The 20,813-nt window shown below is 37.4% G+C and overlaps 1 protein-coding gene across 1 annotated transcript in view; it reads right to left on the reverse strand.

Annotated features, from left to right (window-relative positions):
- The window catches only part of LOC308552396 (disintegrin and metalloproteinase domain-containing protein 2-like), a gene marked incomplete at both ends in the record, with an annotated part of 89,263 nt that overhangs the window by 23,634 nt on the left and 44,816 nt on the right, over positions 1–20,813 (reverse strand). The window contains 1 exon segment of the mRNA XM_081127714.1: positions 1,651–1,756. Coding sequence (XP_080983840.1) covers positions 1,651–1,756 — 106 coding nt within the window.

The raw sequence follows: 20,813 nt of genomic DNA on the forward strand, positions 1-20,813 counted from the left end.
GTCAAAGTCACATTAATAAATGAAGTAAACAAATTATATACTGTGGTTATCACTATGTATATTATTTAAGGTATATGCACTGTTTTAACAAAATGTATATCTTCAAAATTATGTCTGATGGATTATTGTGGGCATCTGCTTATATAATGTGATACTATAAAATTTTTATTTAGCTCATTAATTCTTTTTGGGATCATAAAGGCTACCACACATCCATTGCTACAGCAGAGGATTCAACAAATTTTCGTGCACCAAAAGGGCAGGAGAGACTAACCCAGTCCAACTATATACTCTATAACATAGGACTCAGTATAAAATCTTAACAATGTTGAAAACGTAGATATGTTAGAGCAATTTTTTTTGGGGGGGGGAGCAATTTTCTGATTTTTTTCTGCCTTTGGGCAAAAGAGGGAAATGAAAAAGAGAAAAAGCAGCCTCTGACATTCAGGTGAAGGTCTGATATTAACAGCAAGGCCTTGAAGTTGATACAAGCTGAGTTGCGCCCATTGCTAGACCATGGTGTTTACCAGTTGAACACAAGCAATTATAAGAACATCAACTCTAGGTAAATCCATTCAGTGACCAGGCTGGATCAAGAAAAACACAAGCCCACACCATAAATCATGTCTGAACATAGGAAGACAAGAAATAAACATTGTCCAAGCAACAAAATTACCAAACAATCCTCTCATCCAGCTAATATGAGTGACTGTTTTATTACCAATTACATCTTAGTCTTCCTTCTTCATATATGATTTATTAAGATATCTGATCACAGAATTGCCTTCACTTCCTGAAAACATCCAATTCAGAGCAATGATCCACTTCCTGAAAACCTACTGAAAATCACTTAACACAAGCTCAAATCCTCTAAGTATCTATAACCCTGGAGGCTAAAATGTCTCACAGTTTCCCACAGTGTAGTCTCACTGACTGCAAGATGTAGGAAACCCAACTTGTTCAACTGAAGGTACATTTCTTGTGGTTTTTGGCTGGAAGGCATTAACACAGAACTTGACCTAGAAATCATTTACACACTTAAGAAGTGGGTTGAAGTGGATTCCAGTTAGAGTAGAATTCTGATTTAACATGAGTGGATGCGCGCCCCTGCACACACACACACACACACACACAACACATACACTGAAGGCTTTGGAATGTAAACAGAAACAGAAGAATTATATGATAATTTAGCCTTAGGAATGGAAACTGCATATGAGACATTTTGGATTGTAGTTAGGATTTGAAGCGGTGATGTCTGGCTGTAGAGTAAATATTCTTAAACACAGTGCTTTACTACATCCTGGATAGTGAAAATTCATGCCTTTTCATTTTATCACTATAAGAATGGTCATCCTTTATAAAATTAAAGTGACAGCATGCAAAATAAAAATAATCAGTCCTTCTAACCAATGGATAATTAATGAGTCTATGTGTAAATTAAACAGTCCATGGGAAGGGACAAGGGGTAATTTGGATGTATGAGGGAAAAAAGCACAGATATTCTGTATGTCAAACATTTCTAATTTGATTAAATATAGCCTTACTTCATGACCAGGTGATATTTTTATTACATATAAACTTATGTTGTGGTATTTTCAAATTTAAGGCAACAAATAGAGTTTCTCAGGTAGATTTTGTAAAGCATACTTGGGTTCACACTTTTTGTATCCTGAAGCATTTGAACCACAGTTGCCCGATTCATCAGTCATAGAATTAAGGTATTGATAACACTCTGCAGTACCCGGCAGTGTACCTGGAAAAAAAAGTGTGGTTAGTCGTACTGAAGTTATATTAATTTTAAATAACTAACAAATACATTTAACATTTTAAAATAGTTTAACATATATTGCACAGAATAAGATTATAATATAAATTAAAAATAAAAGCTAGGTTTCAGATCACACAAAACCACTTCGATTAAATATTTAGAAGTTAAAAGCATTCTTTTACTATTGATATACCTTAGATATAAACATGGTATTCAGTTTATTTTTTAATTTTTAGTAAGTCTAGAAATACACATCTATAAGTATATAAGAAACTTTTAAAAAGTTGGCTTATTGGTCAATAATCTGTGTTTGCATCAATGTATTTCTAGTCAAGTCAGTCAACTAATATCTTCATAATTTCCTCAGACCAGAAAATCTTGAAGCCACAATTGATTCATCTTCACATTCACTATCCAATTCATACACACAATGTGTTTAATTCTCATAAAATACAACCTACTTACAAAGGCAGTTTACTTATAACCCTCCATCATCAGTTCTACTCTAGTTGAAGGATTGAGTCAAAACCCTTTGAAAGGAAGATTTAACCACTGTATTGTGATGCTGAAAAAAAATGACACACCAAAAGAGGAGCCCCAGTAGACACATCAGGATCTCAGTTGAAACTCCTAGAGGCAGTAGTGAACAGAAAATAAGCAGTTGATTTTGTCGAGAGGTCATTTGAAAACCTGGTATGGGTGGGAAGTCAAAAGTGTAAGCTTAGCAAGAGAAGTGGGCTATTGCTGGTGGATATAAAATAAGACAAAGTTGGAGATCTTTCATAACTATAGTGACAAAAATAGAGACTCAAGAGGCACTAACATACAGTTTAGTCCCCCCTCAAGGTTTGTTCTTATTTCTAAACATGTAAAAAGCAGGAGGTTAAAATACAAAGAGATGACTTCCATAAAACAATGCAATGTTTTTCTGCACTTTCTGTGCTCTGGCAGCAAGGAGAGAAGTGTTGGTAAATATACCAAGTCTCAGGCGAAAACCCTGGAGAGTTATTCCCTGGAAACAAGAGTGTACTCCATGTGGACTGAGCCTTATCTAAACCCTAACCTTAACAATATCAGTTTCTGATTTAATTAAAGTGTGTACTCTCTCATTTCACATACCTAACAGAAGTAAAAGACACATGATAGTAATATCTATACAAGAGAAGCATTTAGACAGAAGGCAGGGCTCCTCAAAGTCAAAAATGAAAGACAAAGACAGTGAAAAACATTTTAACTAGAAATATGTCTTTATCTAAAAGACCATTCAAGAAAGAATATAAAATAAAAACATCTATATTTTAAAAATAATTGAGTAAGAGAACCATGGTACATATATATTAAACACACATCTAAAGGCTTACTGTAATCCTTTAGAGACCTCAGAGGGTGGGTGCACTCTTCCCAGCTTCAAAGTACCAGTATCTTCCAAAGGGATGTTTTACACAGGCCTGGTGCCATGATTTTTAGGTTGGGTGCTCTAGTTTTTGTGGCTGCTGCCCAGGGGATGCCCTTAAATCATCTAGCTCTGGTGGCAACAGGGGCTTTCATTCCTGGGTGCTATGGGATGGTAACAGAGAGAAAGTTCTTGGCTGGCTACCACCCCCAGGGCACTGAAGAGACAGCATACCAAAGCACATGCTCAATATCTCTGTGAAAGAGAGACCTCTTTGCTGGAACTGGAGCTTTGGCTTGAGGTAAAGGCATATGGTTTGGCATACATCTAGGGGCCTACTGATGTTCTCTGAGGGAGTGGAGGATGGTGTACATCATCTTTGAGCTCTCCCTCTGCTTTGTCTCAGCTTTCCGGTATCTCCCAGAAAAAAAGATTTTACCCTCAGAATTGCATAAGCTAATTCCTTAATTTTGATAGGTAGATAGATGATAGTTATACATATGTATACACATACACATACACATACACATACACATATACATATACATATACATATACATATACATAAAAAATTATACTTCCTACAGATTACGTTTCTCTGGTAGAATCTTGGGTAATACAGTTGGTAGGACAAACAGGCCTATGATGTTTCATTTTGGAAATTGTCTTATCTCTCCTCAGTGCCATGGTAGCCAAAGCCAACAGCTTTATAGCTAATGAAATGGCCTGACCTATTCTGAGCTTTTGTAAAAGCATCCTACCCAGGGCACATACTTGATTTTTTCCAACTTTTCAATAATGGATAGAACAAACAGGAAATCAGCAAGAAAATACAAAATTAGGACAACACTACAAGTAAAGTAGACATAACGGGTATCTACAGAACACTATCCAACAGCAGCAGAATACCTATTCTTCTCCATGCATTTGAATATTTTCCAAGATAGACCATATGTGAGGTCAAGAAAATCTAAGTAAACTAAAAAGGATTGGAATCATACAAATTATGTTCTCTGAATACAATGAAATTGAATTTAAAAGTCAATAATAAAAGTACATAAGAAAAATACAATAATGTGGAAATTAAAGAACACACCTCCTAAATAACAAAAGCATAAAAAGAAACTCTCATGGGAAATTAGAAAATACTTTGAGATGAATGGAAATAAAAACATGGCATACAAAAATTTGTAAGAAACATTGAAAACAGTATTTAGAAATTTATAAGTGTAAATATTTTAATTAGAAAAGAATGATTTAAAATCAGTAATCTAGCATTCCCTCATAAGATATTGAAAGAAAAGAATTCTAAAGATAAAGCAAACAGAAGGAAAGAAATAATAAAGATTATAGCAGAAATAATAAAACAGAGAATAGAGAGTATCAATAAAACAAAATTTGTTTCTTTGAAAAGATCAACATTGGTAAATTTTAATTATTAACCAGAAAATTTCCCACAAAAAGACATCTGAGTTCAAATGTGTTCACTGGTGAATTCCACTAAATTTTCAAACAACTAATACAGTGCATCACAAACTCTTCCAAAAAATATGAGTAGGAAATACTTCCTGAATCATTCAATGATACATGATACTAAAAAAACCCAAAGACATTTCAAGAAAGAAAAATTTGAGATTATCCCTCACAAATGTAGACATAAAAATCCTTAAGAAATCTATAGACTAATAACCCTTATGAATATTAATTTTTAAAAACCAACAAAATACTAATAAACTGGATTCTAGAGCATATTAAGAACACTATTACCAAGTAGGATTTATTTCTGAAATGCAAGGATGTTTCAAAATACAAAAATAAATCAATGTCATATACCAAAATAGCAGAATGAAAGGGGGAAAAACCCTACCACATAATCATGTTAAATGAAGCATAAAAAGCACTTGACAAAATTCTACATTGTTTAACGATAAAAACACTCAATAGAAGTAGAAGAAATACAATAAAGGCCATCAATAAAAAGCACAGTGTTGAAATAATATTCAGTGATGAATGACTGAAAGCTTTTCCTCTTTAGGAACAAGACAAAGATATCAGCTTTCATTTTTTTTATTCAACACACTATTGGAAGTCTTAGTTGTTAGAGCAATAGGCACCTAAAGAAACAATATACATTTAAATTACAATAAAAGAAGTAAAATTATCTGCATTCATAGTCACCATAATCTTATATATATTAAAAAGCCTAAAGTTACACACACACACACACACAGCCATTAGAATTAATAACTTCAGCTAAATTTTAGAATACAAAATCAACACATAAAAATCAGTTGCACTTCTATATATTAGAAATGAAATATCCTAAAAGGAAATTAAGTAAATAATTCCAATTTCCATAATATCAAAAAGAAAAATTTATATTAAAATTGATTAAAGAGCTGAAAAACTTGTGTAGTAAACCCCACAAAATGTTGCGAAAGGAAATTAAAGAAGGCAAAGAAATGGAAGACATCCCTTTATTACGGGTTGAAAGCTGGGAGAAGGGCGATGGGGGTTGTGGAGGAGGGTATGCAGGGAATAAATGATGAATGCAAGAGACTTGACTTGGGGTGGTGAACACACAATACAGTGTACAGATGATGTGTTGTGGAATTGTGCACTTGAAACACATATAATTTTGTTAGCTAGTGTCACCCCAAAATTTTAATAAAACAAAAAAAGAATAAATATTAAGATGACAATCTTACCCAAAGTTATCTATAGCATCAATGCAAAACTTATCAAAATTTTAACAATGTGTTTTGCAGAAATGGAAAATCCATCCTAAAATTCATATGAAATCTCAAGGGTCCTCAAATACTACAAAACAGAGATAGAACTTAGAGGTCTCACATGTCCTGATTTCAAAACTTACTGCAAAAGCTCTAGTATTCAAAACAATGTGACACTGACATGAAGACAGATATATAGACCAATGGAATAAAATTCAGATTCTGGAAATAAAACATTGCTTCTATGGCCCAATAATTTCTGAGAAGGGTGCCAAAATCATTTAATGGGAAAGGACAATCTTTTAACTACTGGTATTAAGAAAACTGGATATCCATGTGCCCAAAGAATGAAGCTGACCCTTACTTTATATGACATACAACAGTAACTCGATAAGGATTAGATACCTAAAATTAAGAGTTAAATTATAAAACTCTTAGAATAAAATATAGAGGAAAAGCTTTTTGACACTGGATTTGGCATTCACTTATTGAATACAATGCCAAAAGCACAGGCAAGAGATGAAAATATAGATAAAAATTTTAACAAACTGGAAGATGGCAGCAGAATAAGTTAAAGCAATATACACCTGCTCCCACTTATTCCCGGCACAAATCCTGAGATACAGCTAAAACAGAGCAATTAACCTGAATTAACAACAGAAAGACACCTGAACAGGAGTATTATATCCAAGGATTGAAAAATAGAAGCTACACAGAGACTGGCAAGAGGGGTGGAGGCAACGAAAGGGCTGGTCCCTGCACCCAGGGCCAATGGCTTTAGCTGAAGAAATAATGCAGCTGCAAAAACTCCCCCAAAGGAAAGTGGGGGTCTCAATCCCATGCCAAGACCCCCCAACCCAGGACACCAAGACCTGAAAGGAGAGCCTGCATAACATTTGACAGCAAAAAATAAGCGGGGAATTGGCCCACTGGAAAGGGCAGGAAGCCTGCCTGAATCCAGGATGTACTCCATAAAAGCCATCGCATAGAGACTCACTCTTAGACACTCACCTGGGGCTCTGGTGGAGGGAAGGAGACTCAGGGTGTATGGGAGAAGATTAGGGTGGCATAGCACTGGAGATCTAGAAGGCAAGCTTCTGAGATTCCAGTCCCAAGCCACCATCCTCAGATGCCATTTCCCAGGGTCCAGTACTTCTATTCTTATAGCACCAGCTGGAGAGAGTGCACTAACCCTGTCCTCCAAATATTGGCACACCACCCTGCCACACTTGAGTATGGCATAAAAAACTGTAGGCAGTACCCAAAAGGGAAATGAACAGTGCTTTTTCCTCTGGAGAAACTACAGACAGCCTTAGACAAACACTGAACTGAGTGGCTGGGGAATAAGAGTCAATCTCCTCCCCACCACACACACACAGGGTAGGTGGGCGCAACCCCAAAAGAAGGTGCTCTGGGCAAGGCCTCAGGCTATAGGCAGCTGTGGAATAAGGGGGAGGCATGCACTTGCAAGCCTCCCTTCAGGATCTTTGGCTGGGCACCACTAAGCTAGAAAGCCAGCAGCTAACTAACCTGCTAAGGTCCTGAGCCACCCCCAACAAGAGGCAGTCTGGATTTGCATTTCCAAAGCATAGATTTGCATTCCAAAACCAGCCTGCACCAGGAGCCAAGCACAAATCTAGAGCTGGAACAAAGTGCAAGTGAGAATTGGATCTTTGGAACCCCTGCCCTCAAAGACCTTCACTACGGCACCTGGCAGTGAATTACAGGGATAGAAGCAGGTGACAAGCCCTCTACTCCCCCACCAGAGCCAGAGCAACCCCAAGCAGAGGGGGCAGTCTTGTGCTATCACTCCAAACCCCCATCTGCACCATCCTGTAGGGGCAGGCTCACAGGGAAAACAGGTCACAAATCAGAACTGTGAAATCTGGTTTGATGCACTAGGAGCCTCCCTTCAAGAGCTCTGATGAGGTGTCATTGAGCTGTAGGGGAAATGACTAGCTCCCTTCTTGAGGGCTGAGGACCTACACCACTTCCAATGAGGGACCACCTGAATTTTCAATCCCAAAACCTGTCCGTACCACCAGCCAAGTGCAGACTAAAATGGGGGGAAAATTGCTGGTCAGAACTGGGACACCTGGAGCCACCCACTTGGAGGTCTACATCAAGGCCTCTAGCAGTGAGCTGCAAAGAGAGGGGGGGACAATGTCTCTCCCATCCCTCACAAGAGCAGGTGCTACCCCAAGCAGAGGGGGTAGCATTGATCTATTAATCTAAGCCCGACCTACACTGTCCTGCAGGTGCAGCCTCACAGGGTAATGGGGTCACAAATTAGAACTGTGAAATCTTGTGCATCCCCCTAAGAGTTTCCCTTCCAAAACCCTGGCATGGAGCTTAAAGGAAAGTACCTACCTCCCCTCTTGAGGGCTAAGGACCCTCACCACCTCAATCAAAGAGTGGACTAGATTAGCATCACCAGATTCTGCTGGCAACACCCTGCTAATCTCATATCCACTGGGGTAAGGGAGTGTAAAGCAGAGCTTGGACATTGGATGTGACTCAGCTGGAGCACTCTAACAAGGCCTCTGGCAGAGCACTGCAGAGACAGAAGGAAGTGAGCAGCTCGCTCTCTCTCCTCCCAAGGGAAGGTGACACCCTAAGTGGAGGGGGACAGCCTTGTTCTCCCCCTCCAGGCTCTGCCTGTACATACCTGCTGGGGAAGCCACAAAAGGGAAAGAGGACATATCCCAGAGCCAGGGCATCTGGTGTGAACACCTTGGAGCCTCCTCAAAGGGTGTCTGAAGGGGCATCACTGAGTTAGAAAGCAAAAAGCTAGCTAACCTCTTGAGGGGTGAGATCCTGTGTCACCCCATTCAAAGGGAGGATTGGATTTGCATTCTCATCTCCAGCTGGCTCCATCCTGCTAAGCTCAATCCTGTGGGGTGAAAGTTGATCCTACCCATGAATGGGCCAAAAACAATCAGCTCCCAATCACAAAAGGAGAGTCCACATAACCCACACAAGGGACATTATGCGAGCATTCAGTTCAAGAGTTCAAGGAGACTTTAACACCATGTCAAATAAGAAACTTACTACATAAGGCCACCCCATAAAGACGGGTGTCATTGTAGCTCTCTCTTACACATAGGAACAAAAGCAAAATGAGAGCTAAAATAGGGCAACAATGAAACAACACTCAAATGAGAGAAAAGGAAAAATCTCCAGAAAAAAAACTAAATGAAAGGGAAGCATTCAATTTATCAGACACAGAGTTCAAAAAAATGGTTATAAGGATGCTCAAACAACTTAGTGAGAACTACAAAGTACTCAATGACAACTACATCAATGTGAGGAAGGAAATAGAAACTCTAAATAAAAACTGGTTGGAAATAAATACCATATCTGACATCAAGAACACACTGGAAGGAATTAAAAGTAGGCTGGAAAAAGCGGAGGATAGAATCAGTGATTTGGAAGACAAGGTAGAAAAAAGCACCTAAAGAGAGCAACAAAAAGAAAAAAAGAATTAAGAACAGGGATAGTTTAAGGGAACTCTAGGACAACATGAAACAAAACAACATACTCATGATAGGGGTAACAGAAGGAGAAGAAAGTTAGGAAGGGCTAGAGAAACTGTTTCAAGAAATAATCACAGAAAACTTCCCTAGCCTGGTGAAAGAAAAAGATGCACAAGTTCAGGAAGCACAAAGAGTTCCAGTCAAGATGAACCCAAAGAGACCCACACCAAAACACATCAAAATTAAAATGGCAAATGTTAAGGACAAAGAGAGAATATTAAGGGCTGAAAGAGAGAGACAATCAGTGACCTACAAGGGTATCCCCATAATGTTGTCAGAGGATTTCTCAACAGCAACACTTCAGGTCAGAAGGGATTGGCATGAAATTCTCGAAGTAATGAAAAGGAAGAACTTGCAACCAAGACTGCTCTATCCAGCAAGACTATCATTCAAAATTGATGGTGAAATAAAAGCTTCCCAGACAAAAGAAGGCTAAAGGAATTCAGTGCCACCAAATAACAACTGCAAGGAATGCTAAAGGGACTGCTTTAAGAAGAAATATAGACAGTAAGGCACATAGGCATAAAGGGAGGAAATGGTGTTAAACAAGTTCATATCAATGATAACCTTAAATGTAAATGGATTAAGTGCTTCAATCAGGACTTAAGGTAGCTGAATGGATAATAAAACATGACCCAAATATATGCTGTCTACAAGAGACCCACCTCAGAACAAAAGACTCAGACAGACTGAAAGTGAAGGGGTAGAAAAAATATTCCACGCAAATGGAAATGAAACAAAAAGCTGGGTAGCAGTACTTATGTCTGACAAAATAGACTTCAAAATAAAAACCATAACAAGAGACAAAGAAGGTCACTGCATAATACTAAAGAGATCCATCTAACAGGAGGATATAACCCTTAAAAACATATATACACACAATATAGGAGTACCTAAATATATATTAAAAATTCTGATGGAATTTAAGGGTGAGATTGACAGCAACACAATCATAGTAGAGGGCTTTAAACACCGCACTTTTATTATTTCATAGATCATCCAGACAAAAAAATCAGTAAGGAAACAGAGACCTTAAATGACACACTGGAGCCAATGGACTTAATTGACATATAGAAAACATTCCATCCCACAGCAACAGAATATACATTTTTCTCAAGTGCACATGGGACATTCTCAAAGATAGACCACACGTTAGGACACAAAACAAGACTCTACAAGTTCAAGAATGTTGAAATAATATCAAGCATCTTCTTCGACCACAATGGCATGAAACTAGAAACCAACCACTATGAAAACACTAAAAAATATTCAAACACATGAAGGCTAAATAGCATGTTAATGAATGGTTTACCAATGAGGTCAAGGAAAAAATAAAAAATCTCCTGGAATAAATTGAAAATAAACAGACAAGAACCCAAAATGTATGGGACACAGAAAAAGCAGTCCTGAGAGAAAAGTTTGTAGCATTACAGGCCTACCTCATGAAACAAGAAAAAGCTCTAATAAACCATCTAACACAACAACTAAAAGAAAGAGAAGAGCAAGAAAAGCCTTGAGGAAGTAGAGAAGAAACTGACATAGAGACTAAAGAAACAATACAAAGATCAGTGAAACCAAGAGCTGGTTCTTTGAAAAGTTAAGTAAGATTGATGAACCTTTACCTAGACTCATCAAGAAACAAAGAGAGAGGACCCAAATAAACAAAATCAGAAATGAAAGAGGTGAAATACCAACTGAACCAACAGAAATAAAAAGGATTGTAAGAAAATACTATGAACAAATATGTGCCAGCAAGCTAGAAAACCTGGATGAAATGGACAAATTACTAGAAAAATACAACCTTCCAAAACTCAATCAGGAAGAGTCACAAAATCTGAATAAGCCAATAAGTACTGATGAAGTTGATGCAGTAATCAAAGGGCTCCCAGCACACAAAAGCCCTGGACCAGATGGCTTCACAGAGGAGTTTTGCCAAACATTCAAAGTAGAATTAACACCTACCCTCCTCAAACTATTTCAAGCAATCCAAGAGGAAGGAACACTTCCAAATCCTTTTTACGAGGCCAGCATTAGCCTATTCCAAAACCAGATACAGACACTACAAAGAAAGAGAATTATAGGCCAATATCCCTGGTGAATATAGATGCTAAAGTCCTCAACAAAATACCACAAACCGAATCCAGCAATACCTTAGAACAATCATACGCCATAACCAAGAGGGATTTATTCCAGGGATTCAAGGCTGTTATAATATCCGCAAATCAATAAATGTGACATATCACATAAACAAAATGGACAAAAATCATATGATCATATCAATAGATGCAAAAAAAGCATTCGATAAACCCCAACACCCATTTTTGGTAATAACTCTTAGAAAAGTAGGATCAGAGGGAACATGCCTCAACATAATAAATGCCATATATGACAAACCTACAGCCAACATCATACTCAATGGGCAAAAACTAAAACCATTTTCCCTAAGAACAGAAACAAGACAGGGGTGTCCGCTTTCACCATTCTTATTCAACATGGTACTAGAAGTCCTAGCCACAGCCATCAGACAGGAGGAAAACATAAATGGTATCCAAATTAAAAAGGAAGAAGTAAAACTGTCATTTGCAAATGACATGATATTGTACATAGAAAACCCTAAGGATTCCACCAAAGTGGGGAGATCCAAGATGGCGGTGGACTGAGTGGAAGCTACACCGACACTCTCCCAGGACCAATCTGGATTTACAACTAAAACATAGAAAACACGTCCTGAAAACCAACTGAAGACTATCTGGAGAGCACCCTCATATCTAAGAAAGATAAGTGGAGGCTGCACAGAGACTGGTAGAAAATGCAGACTCCAGAGGACTGGCTGGGCTCCCACAGGCAGCAGCCGAGGGTCTGGAGTGATATTTCAGCTGTGGGGGTTCCCACTGAGGACTCTGGGGCCTAAACCCCAGGCTGGGATTCCCTGCCAAGAGCACCAGAACTGAGAAAGCTGCCCACATAACACCTGGCTGTGAAAAGCAGCAGGATTTCAGTCAGCCATGGAGAGGTGGCTGGAACTGCAGGCACCCTCTTAAAGACCCAACACAAAGCTTTGTATGCAGCCACTTACCTTGGGGTCTGGTGGAGGAGTTGTGGAGTGAACTGGAGCTTTGTGGGGCGAGTCTAGGGTTGTGGGCTCTGGAGAATGAGATCAGGGGACAACCATCTGGATTCCTCTGCCAAGTCATTCCCCCAGAGTATGGGAGACATCCTTCTTGGGTGGAAAATTTTCAATTTTGCCTGAGGGGGGAAGCAATTGCCTCTCCCTGCTAGAAAGCCTCTCACCTTGCCCAGAGGAGTTTCTACAGCCTGCTGCTTGTTAAGACACTGATAACAACCAGCTGCCCCACACTGTGGAGCTTCCACAGCCTGAGGCTCATTAACTGACGAGCAGAATAGATTCAATGACATGGAAGCATAGTTGAGACTGACGAAATGTCAGAGGGAGGGGGAGAGGGGGTGGAGGGGGAGAGAGTAACCAAAGAATTTATATGCATATATGCAAAACCCAAGGACACGGACAATGGTGGGGAGAGTGACTGGGGAGGGGGAAGGAACGGGGGGGGGGGGGTCATTGGGGAGAAAAAGGGACATCTGTAATACTTTAAACAAAAATAAAAATTATAAAAAAAAAAAAAAAGAATCAGATTAATCAGTCTGCAGGCAGAGGCAGACCTCAGAGTGCTTTGAGTCTTTGCCTGACCTGCTTCCAAGACAAAAAAAGTCTAAAGGATATTATTACCATAAAACCAGCAATACAGGAAATGTTAAAGGGACTGCTATAATTAGAAGTAGAAATAGAAAGAATGAGAAACATAGGCATAAAGAAATAAAATGGCAGTAGATAAGTATCTTTCAATAATAACCTTAAATGTAAAGGTGAGATTAAATGCCCCCCCAAAAAGATATAGGGTAGCTGAATGGATAAGAAAACATGACCCAAATACGTGCTGTCTACAAGAGACCCACCTCAGAACAAAAGACACACGGGATGAGAGTGAAGGGATGGAAAAAAATTCTCCATGCAAATGGAAATGAAAAATAGCTGTGTAGCAATACTCATTTTGAATGAAATAGACTTCCAAATAAAGACCATAACCAGAGACAAGAATCGTCATTACTTAATACTAAAGGGATCAATCCAACAAGAGGATATAACCCTGATAAACATATATGCATCCAACATAGGAGCACCTAAATTATAAAAAAAACTACTAGAGGATTTTAAGGGAGAGATCCACAGCAATACACTCATACTAGAAGAATTTAACATTCCACTGACTTCACTGATTAGGTCTTTCAAACAAAAAATCAACAAGGAATCAGTAAACCTAAATGACACACTAGTTCAGATGGATTTAATTGACATTTACAGAACATTCCACCCCAAAGCTGCAGAATATACATTCTTCTCAAGAGCACTTAGGACAACTCAAAGATAGACCACATGTTAGGACACAACACAAGTCTCTACAAGTTTAAGAAGATTGAAATCATATCAAGCATCTTCTTGGACCACAATGGCATGAAATTAGAAATCACAATAAAAACACTAAATAACATTCAAACACATGGAAGCTAAAAAGCATGTTTTTAAATGAATGGGTTACCAAAGAGGTCAGGAAAGAAATAAACTTCCTGGAAACAAATGAAAATGAACACACAACAACTCCCAATCTATGCGACACAATGAAAGGAGTCCTGAGAGGGAAGTTCATAGCACTATAAGCCTACCTCAGAAAACAAGAAAAACTTCTAATAGACTCTCTAACCATACAATTTAAAAACTTAGAAAGAGAACAACAAGAAAGGCCCAGAGTAAGTCGAAGGAAGTAAATAATAAAGATTAGAAAAGAAATAAGTGACATTGAAACTAAAAAAATCATACAAAAGAACAATTCAACCAAGAGCTGGTTCTTTGAAAAGATAATCAAGATTGATGAACCTTTAGCCAGACTCATCAAGAAACAAAGAGAGAGGACTCAAATAAACAGAATCAGAAAAGAAAGAGGTGAAATATCAACTGACCCAACAGAAATAAAAAGGATTGTAAGAAAATACTATGAACAATTATATGCCACCAAGCTAGACAACCTGAATGAAATGGACAAATTCCTAGAAAAATACAACCTTCCAAAACTCAATCAGGAGGAGTCACAAAACCTGAATAAGCCAATAAGTGCTGATGAACTTGAAGCAGTAATCAACGCCTCCCAGCACACAAAAGCCCTGGACCAGATGGCTTCACAGAGGAGTTTTGCCAAACATTCAAAGTAGAATTAACACCTACCCTCCTCAAACTATTTCAAGCAATCCAAGAGGAAGGAACACTTCCAAATCATTTTTATGAGGCCAGCATTAGCCTAATTCCAAAACTGGATACAGACACCACAAAGAAAGAGAATTATAGGCCAATAACCCTGATGAATATAGATGCTAAAATCCTCAACAAAATATTAGCAAATCGGATCCAACAATATATTAAAAAGATAATACAACATGTCCAAGTGGGATTTATTCCAGGGATGCAAGGCTGGTACAATATTTGCAAATCAATAAACGTGACACATCACATAAACAAACTGAAGGACAAAAATCACATGATCATATCAAGAGATGGAGAAAAAGCATTCTATAAACTCCAACACCCATTTTTGATAAGGACATTGAAAAAAGAAATAGAGGAAGATATAAACAAATGAAAAAATATACCATGTTCATGGATTGGAAGAATTAACATCATTAAAATGTCCATGCTACCCAAAGCAATCTATAAATTCAATGCAATCCCTATTAAAATACCAATAACATATTTAACAGGTGTAGGGAAAACACTTCGAAAAATTATATGGAACCACAAACACCCTGAATAGCCATAGCAATCTTGAAAAAGAAGAACAAAGTTGGAAGGATCATAATACCAGATATCAAGTTATACTACAATGCCACTCTAATCAAAACAGCCTGGTACTGGCACAAGAACAGACATATAGATCAGTGGAACAGAACAGAGAACCCAGAAATTGACCCATTCCATTATTGTCAATTAATATTTGATAAAGGAGGCAAGAACATACAATGGATTAAAGATAATCTCTTCAATAAATGGTGCTGGGAAAATTGGGCAGGTACGTGGAAAAAAAATGAAACTAGACCACCAACTTACACCATACACAAAAGTAAACTCAAAATGGATGAAAGACTTAAATATGAGATGTGAAATCATAAAAATCCTAGAGGAAAACATAGGCAGCAAAATCTCAGGCATCTCTCATAGCAATATGTTTGCTGATACATCTCCTAGGGCAAGGGAAACAAAGGAGAAAATTAACTAATGGGACTGCATTAAAGTAAAAAGCTTCTGCAAAGGAAAAGAAACCATCAACAAAACGAAAAGGGAGCCCACTGTATGGGAGAACATATATAGCAATGACACACCTGATAAAGGGTTAATATCAAAAATATATAAGGAACTTACAGAACTTACCAAAAGGAAGACAAACAATCCAATTAAAAAATGAGTAAAGGACCTAAATAGATACTTCTCCAAGAGGACATACAGATTACCAAGAGACATATGAAAAAACGCTCAATGTCACTAATCACCAGATAAATGCAAATTAAAACCACACTGAGGTATCACTTCATTCCTGTCAGATTGGCTACCATTAACAAATCAACAAATGACACATGGTGTTGAGGATGTGGAGAAAGGGGATCCCTGGTACACTCCTCGTGGAAATGCAGACTGGTGCAGCCACTATGGAAAACAGTATGGAGGTTCCTCAAAAAATTAAAAATGAAACTGCCTTTTGACCCAGTGATCCCACTTCTAGGAATATAAGAATCCTGAAACACTCATCAGAAAGAATATATGCACCCCTATGTGTATAGCAGCACAATTTACAATAGGTAAGATCTGGAAACAGCCTCAATGGCCATCAGTAGATGAGTAGATAAAAAAGCTGTGGGACATTCAGAACTTGGAACACTACGCAGCTGTAAAGAAGAAAGATTGCATCCCCTTTGGGATAGTGTGGATGGGCCTGGAGAATATTATACTAAGTGAAATAAGCCAGGCAGAGAAAGACAAATAGTACATGATCTCACTTACATGTGGAATCTAAAGAACATAATAAACTGATGTAGAAAATAGATTCAGTGACATAGAAGCATAGAACAGACTGATGAACTTCAGAGGGAAGGTGGATGGGTGGGGAGAGATTAACCAAAGAACTTATATGCATATATGCATAACCCATGGACACAGACAATAGTGTGGTGAAGGGATGGGGCAGGGAGTGGGTGCGGGGTAGAAGGGATCAATGGGGAAAAAAGGAGACATCTGTAATATTTTCAACAATAAAGATAATTTTTTTTTTTTTTAAAGACAAAATGTAGAAAAGAAAGCAAGAAATTATTGACCACAGCAAAATATATACTTAGGACAATGAAACAAGGAAGGACATAGAAGAAACAACAGGAGAGTCTCGGCTGGGCTGCTTTGGCCACTGAGAAGTCAGAGAAAAGGGGGAAAAGGGAGCCTGGAGACAGGTTTAGGGGATTAGCACAGGATGACCTGCTGCTGCCCATTGCTCCCCTGGTTGCAAGTCCCCTTAAAGGTTGGGGACACTTGCCTGTGGGGGAAGGAGAGGGGGAAGGGAATGGCAGAGGCATGCTCCCTTAGAGGGAGAGCCAATGGAACTGTAATTTTCAGGGATTTTAAAGGCTGGGCATTTAGGAGAGGTCTTATGGGCAGATCAATAGAATATTCATCAGCCTTATGCTGCTATACCAAAGTGAAATTTATTCTCTTAATTTGTCCTTTGGTATGGTTGGCAAATGGTACTAATTGGATTTCTATTATCTGTTTCCTTGGATAGTGTGAATTAAACTATTTACCCTTGGGTTGGGGAGGAGAAGTACAAACCATTTACTTTCAAATGTCCTTGGTTTAGGGAGGATAGGATTTACTGGGAGGCTGCAAATTGCTGTTTAACTATCGGCCTCAGTTTCCCTATTCTGCTTGTTCTGGAATTTTCCTAGCTTCTTACACTCTGCTATAACAGTTTTGCTCTTAAATTTAGGTCTATGATAAATTTTAAGTTAATTCTTATGTTTGGTATAAGGTATGGGTTCAGATTCATTCTTTTGCATGTGAATATACCATTCATTGTTCAAGCTCATTTGTAGAAAAGACTTCAAAGGTATTTTTGCTCACTGTAGACTTCTACATGGGCACTTATCTTCTTTTAGCCTTAAGAGGTGTCTGCTTTGTCTTTTGGCTTTTGTAATTGTTGAGAAATGAAAAGTTTAACTCATTCTTGCTCCTTTAAAGATATTGTGTCTCCACTGCCCCCCCGCCTCTCCCCCTATGGTATTGTTCTCTCTTATTTTCTGGCAGTTTTGCTACAATGTCTTTATGTGCTTTTTCTTTAAAGACATCCTTCTTAAGATTTTTAGAACATCTTGAATTTGCTCTAAGCTCTTTAAATATTGCTTCTTTCCATTCTCTCTCTTACCCTTTTAATGACTCCCTTTTTGGAGTTAGGCAGAATCTATGGGGCAGGGATCACCCAAATCCAATCATGCAATTATATCAGGGCTGAAGTGCAATTTTATCTCGATTTACCTCATTATCTTAGGTGCAAACTACTGATAGAGAGCCTTACAAGTATTTTATCTTCTCTTCACTGAAAACCCACCAAGGATAAATATTTGGTCTTTGATTATCTTGTGACTTCAGAGAAAATCATAATGCCTTTTAAATATATGCTCTGTCCTGTGCTCTGACCCCAGGACCTCCTGGGGCATGGGACTGAGCCACACCGGTGGAGCACCTTTTTAATATTTTAAGCGACCAAGTTCCTGAACAGCTTCAGACCCCCAGAATGCTTCACTCAAAGTCTATGGTTTTGACAGTTCCCCTTCAATTCCAGCTGATTTGTGAAAGATCTCTGCTTAAGCCAAACCTGGTCTTCAACTTTTAGAATCTGCAAATGTTTCTAGGAACACAAATGGCTGACAGTTGTCCCCTAAGAGATGCAAAGTTTCTCTACTGTGAAAATTTAAAGCATTAGAATGTCTTTGGGTTTATTGTACTCTAATGCTTTTAAAATATCAATGCAGTGTATCTTGATTTTTCTAGTAATTTTCTCATAGTTGCACATGTCACTACTCACTACATCTTTTTTCTAAATTTAATATTTAATATAGGTTTTATATTTAATGCATTTGCTAAATATTTATAAGTAAAAAACCCTATCATAGTATTTTTCTTCTATGCTCTTTTTTTACTCTTGCCTGAGAGTTAAATGTTTGTAATGATTTTGTTTTCTTCTCCTTTATTGACTTTTAGATTCATATTATTATTATTCTTGTAGTTAGATTATAAAGTTAATACTTTACTTATATGTTAATTTTTAATTCCTCTCTGTGCTGCATTTTATTGAAATGATCAAGTTTTGTTTCAGTTTATTTTATTTTTTCCTCGTGAAATTTTCTATTTTTATTCTAGAAGTTAACATATTTTTGACACATTAATAGCTTTATTTTATATTATTCTTTATCTTTTAAAATTTATATTATATATTTTTATCTTTTATATTTTATTTTATTTATTTTATTTTTTAAAATATATCTTTATTGATTTCTTTTAGAGAGAGGAAAGGAGAGGGATAGAGAGATAAGAACATCAATGATGAGAGAGTCATTGATCAGCTGCCTCCTGCTTGCCCCCAACTGGGGATCGAGCCCGCAACCCAGGCATGTGCCCTGACCGGGAATTGAACCCCGATTGCCTGGATCCTAGGTCGATGCTCAACCACTGAGCCATGCCCGGCTGGGCTATCTTTTAAATTTTAAAAGATGTATGTCAGTCAACAATGAGTTTTACTAATTTCTGTGATTATTATTTCTTCTTGTTTAATTGTTCTTTCTCCTGGTTTAGTCTCCCTTAGTTTGGATGTCATTCACAAACATTTCTACAGAGATAAATTTGGAAAGTAAATTATATAAGTTCAAATTCTTTAATATACTCTCCCTTTTTAGTATCTTTTTAGAAATGAAATAAATTTCTCAATTATATCTGCCAGCTTAAACAAAAGTTCTACCTTTTAGTGATTTAACCAATGTTTTAATTTATTTTTAAGCCAGAATACCTTTTAATTCATGATCTTCTCTCCCAATATATATATGGGAGTGTGTATATATATGTATATGTGGGTGTGTATATATATATGTGTGTATATATGTATGTGTGTGTGTATACATACATACATACATACATATATATACTTATATATATATATTGCATATGTATATTTCTTCAAAATTTCCTCACCTGGTTTCAAATCACTGGCTGCCTTGTGAGGGTACTTTTCCATTCTATATGTTTCTTTTCTTGTGTCTTTGTGTTGCCTCTCTTCAAACTAATAGTCATTCTTATTGTATGTTCATTTAGGGAGTTGATAATCACTTTGCAACTTTTTTTTTTACACATAAATTAGAGTAAGCATTACTACTTGTTCCAGTTGAGAGAAAGTTGACCCACCTGGCTGCTTCTATAAATGTCCTAAATATTTTCTCTGTCAATTGCCATTAATTTCTGTGATATAAAGGTGAAATTATGTTGCTCATTGCCATATTCTTCAGCAAATGATTCCATGTGTATTTTGTACAATAGTTTTCTTTTTTCTTTTCAACCTCATATTACATGATTTCATAGTTCCTGGATTTTCAGAAACTTTTCAGTTCTCTTTGGGAGTTTCATGAGTCATCCTTGTAGTTTTCTAGTGTGAATGTATGCACCTGTCTCTGCATGTCTGCGTGTATAGTTTCAATTGTATTAATATGCCAACTTATATTTTTGACCCTTTTAATGCTCATAGACATGTGTATTTATTCTATACTTACTAAGGAAACTGTGGATATGGAGTGAATGAGGGAAGTGTAACTTGTGTTCAGTCTGCCTTCTTCCTTATTGAATGCAGATCCCATAGACTTTTAATCCTTCCCTTTATTATTTTGTGGGAATAATTCAGATTTGTATTCTCAGACAGCTTTTATAACTTTTTTCCTTTCAGCACTTCTCTTCCCTTTCTGTAATTCTTCAAAATATTTATAATAAAATTACATTAGTTTTAACATCCACAGAAAAGCAGGTGTGATTTCAAGATAACAAAGGTGACAATGGACACTTTATAATGATAAAGGGGACACTACATCAAGAAAATTTAATACTTCTTAATATATGCACCCAACCAGGAAGAGCCAAAATATATAAAGCAAACCCTCACAGAAGTAAAGGGAGAAACAGATCAAAACACAATCATAGATGGGGAACTTAATACTCCATTGAAAGCTCTAGATATATC

Source organism: Miniopterus schreibersii (assembly GCF_964146895.1).
Source record: "Miniopterus schreibersii genome assembly, chromosome: 2".
NCBI classification, from domain to species: Eukaryota; Metazoa; Chordata; class Mammalia; order Chiroptera; family Miniopteridae; genus Miniopterus; species Miniopterus schreibersii.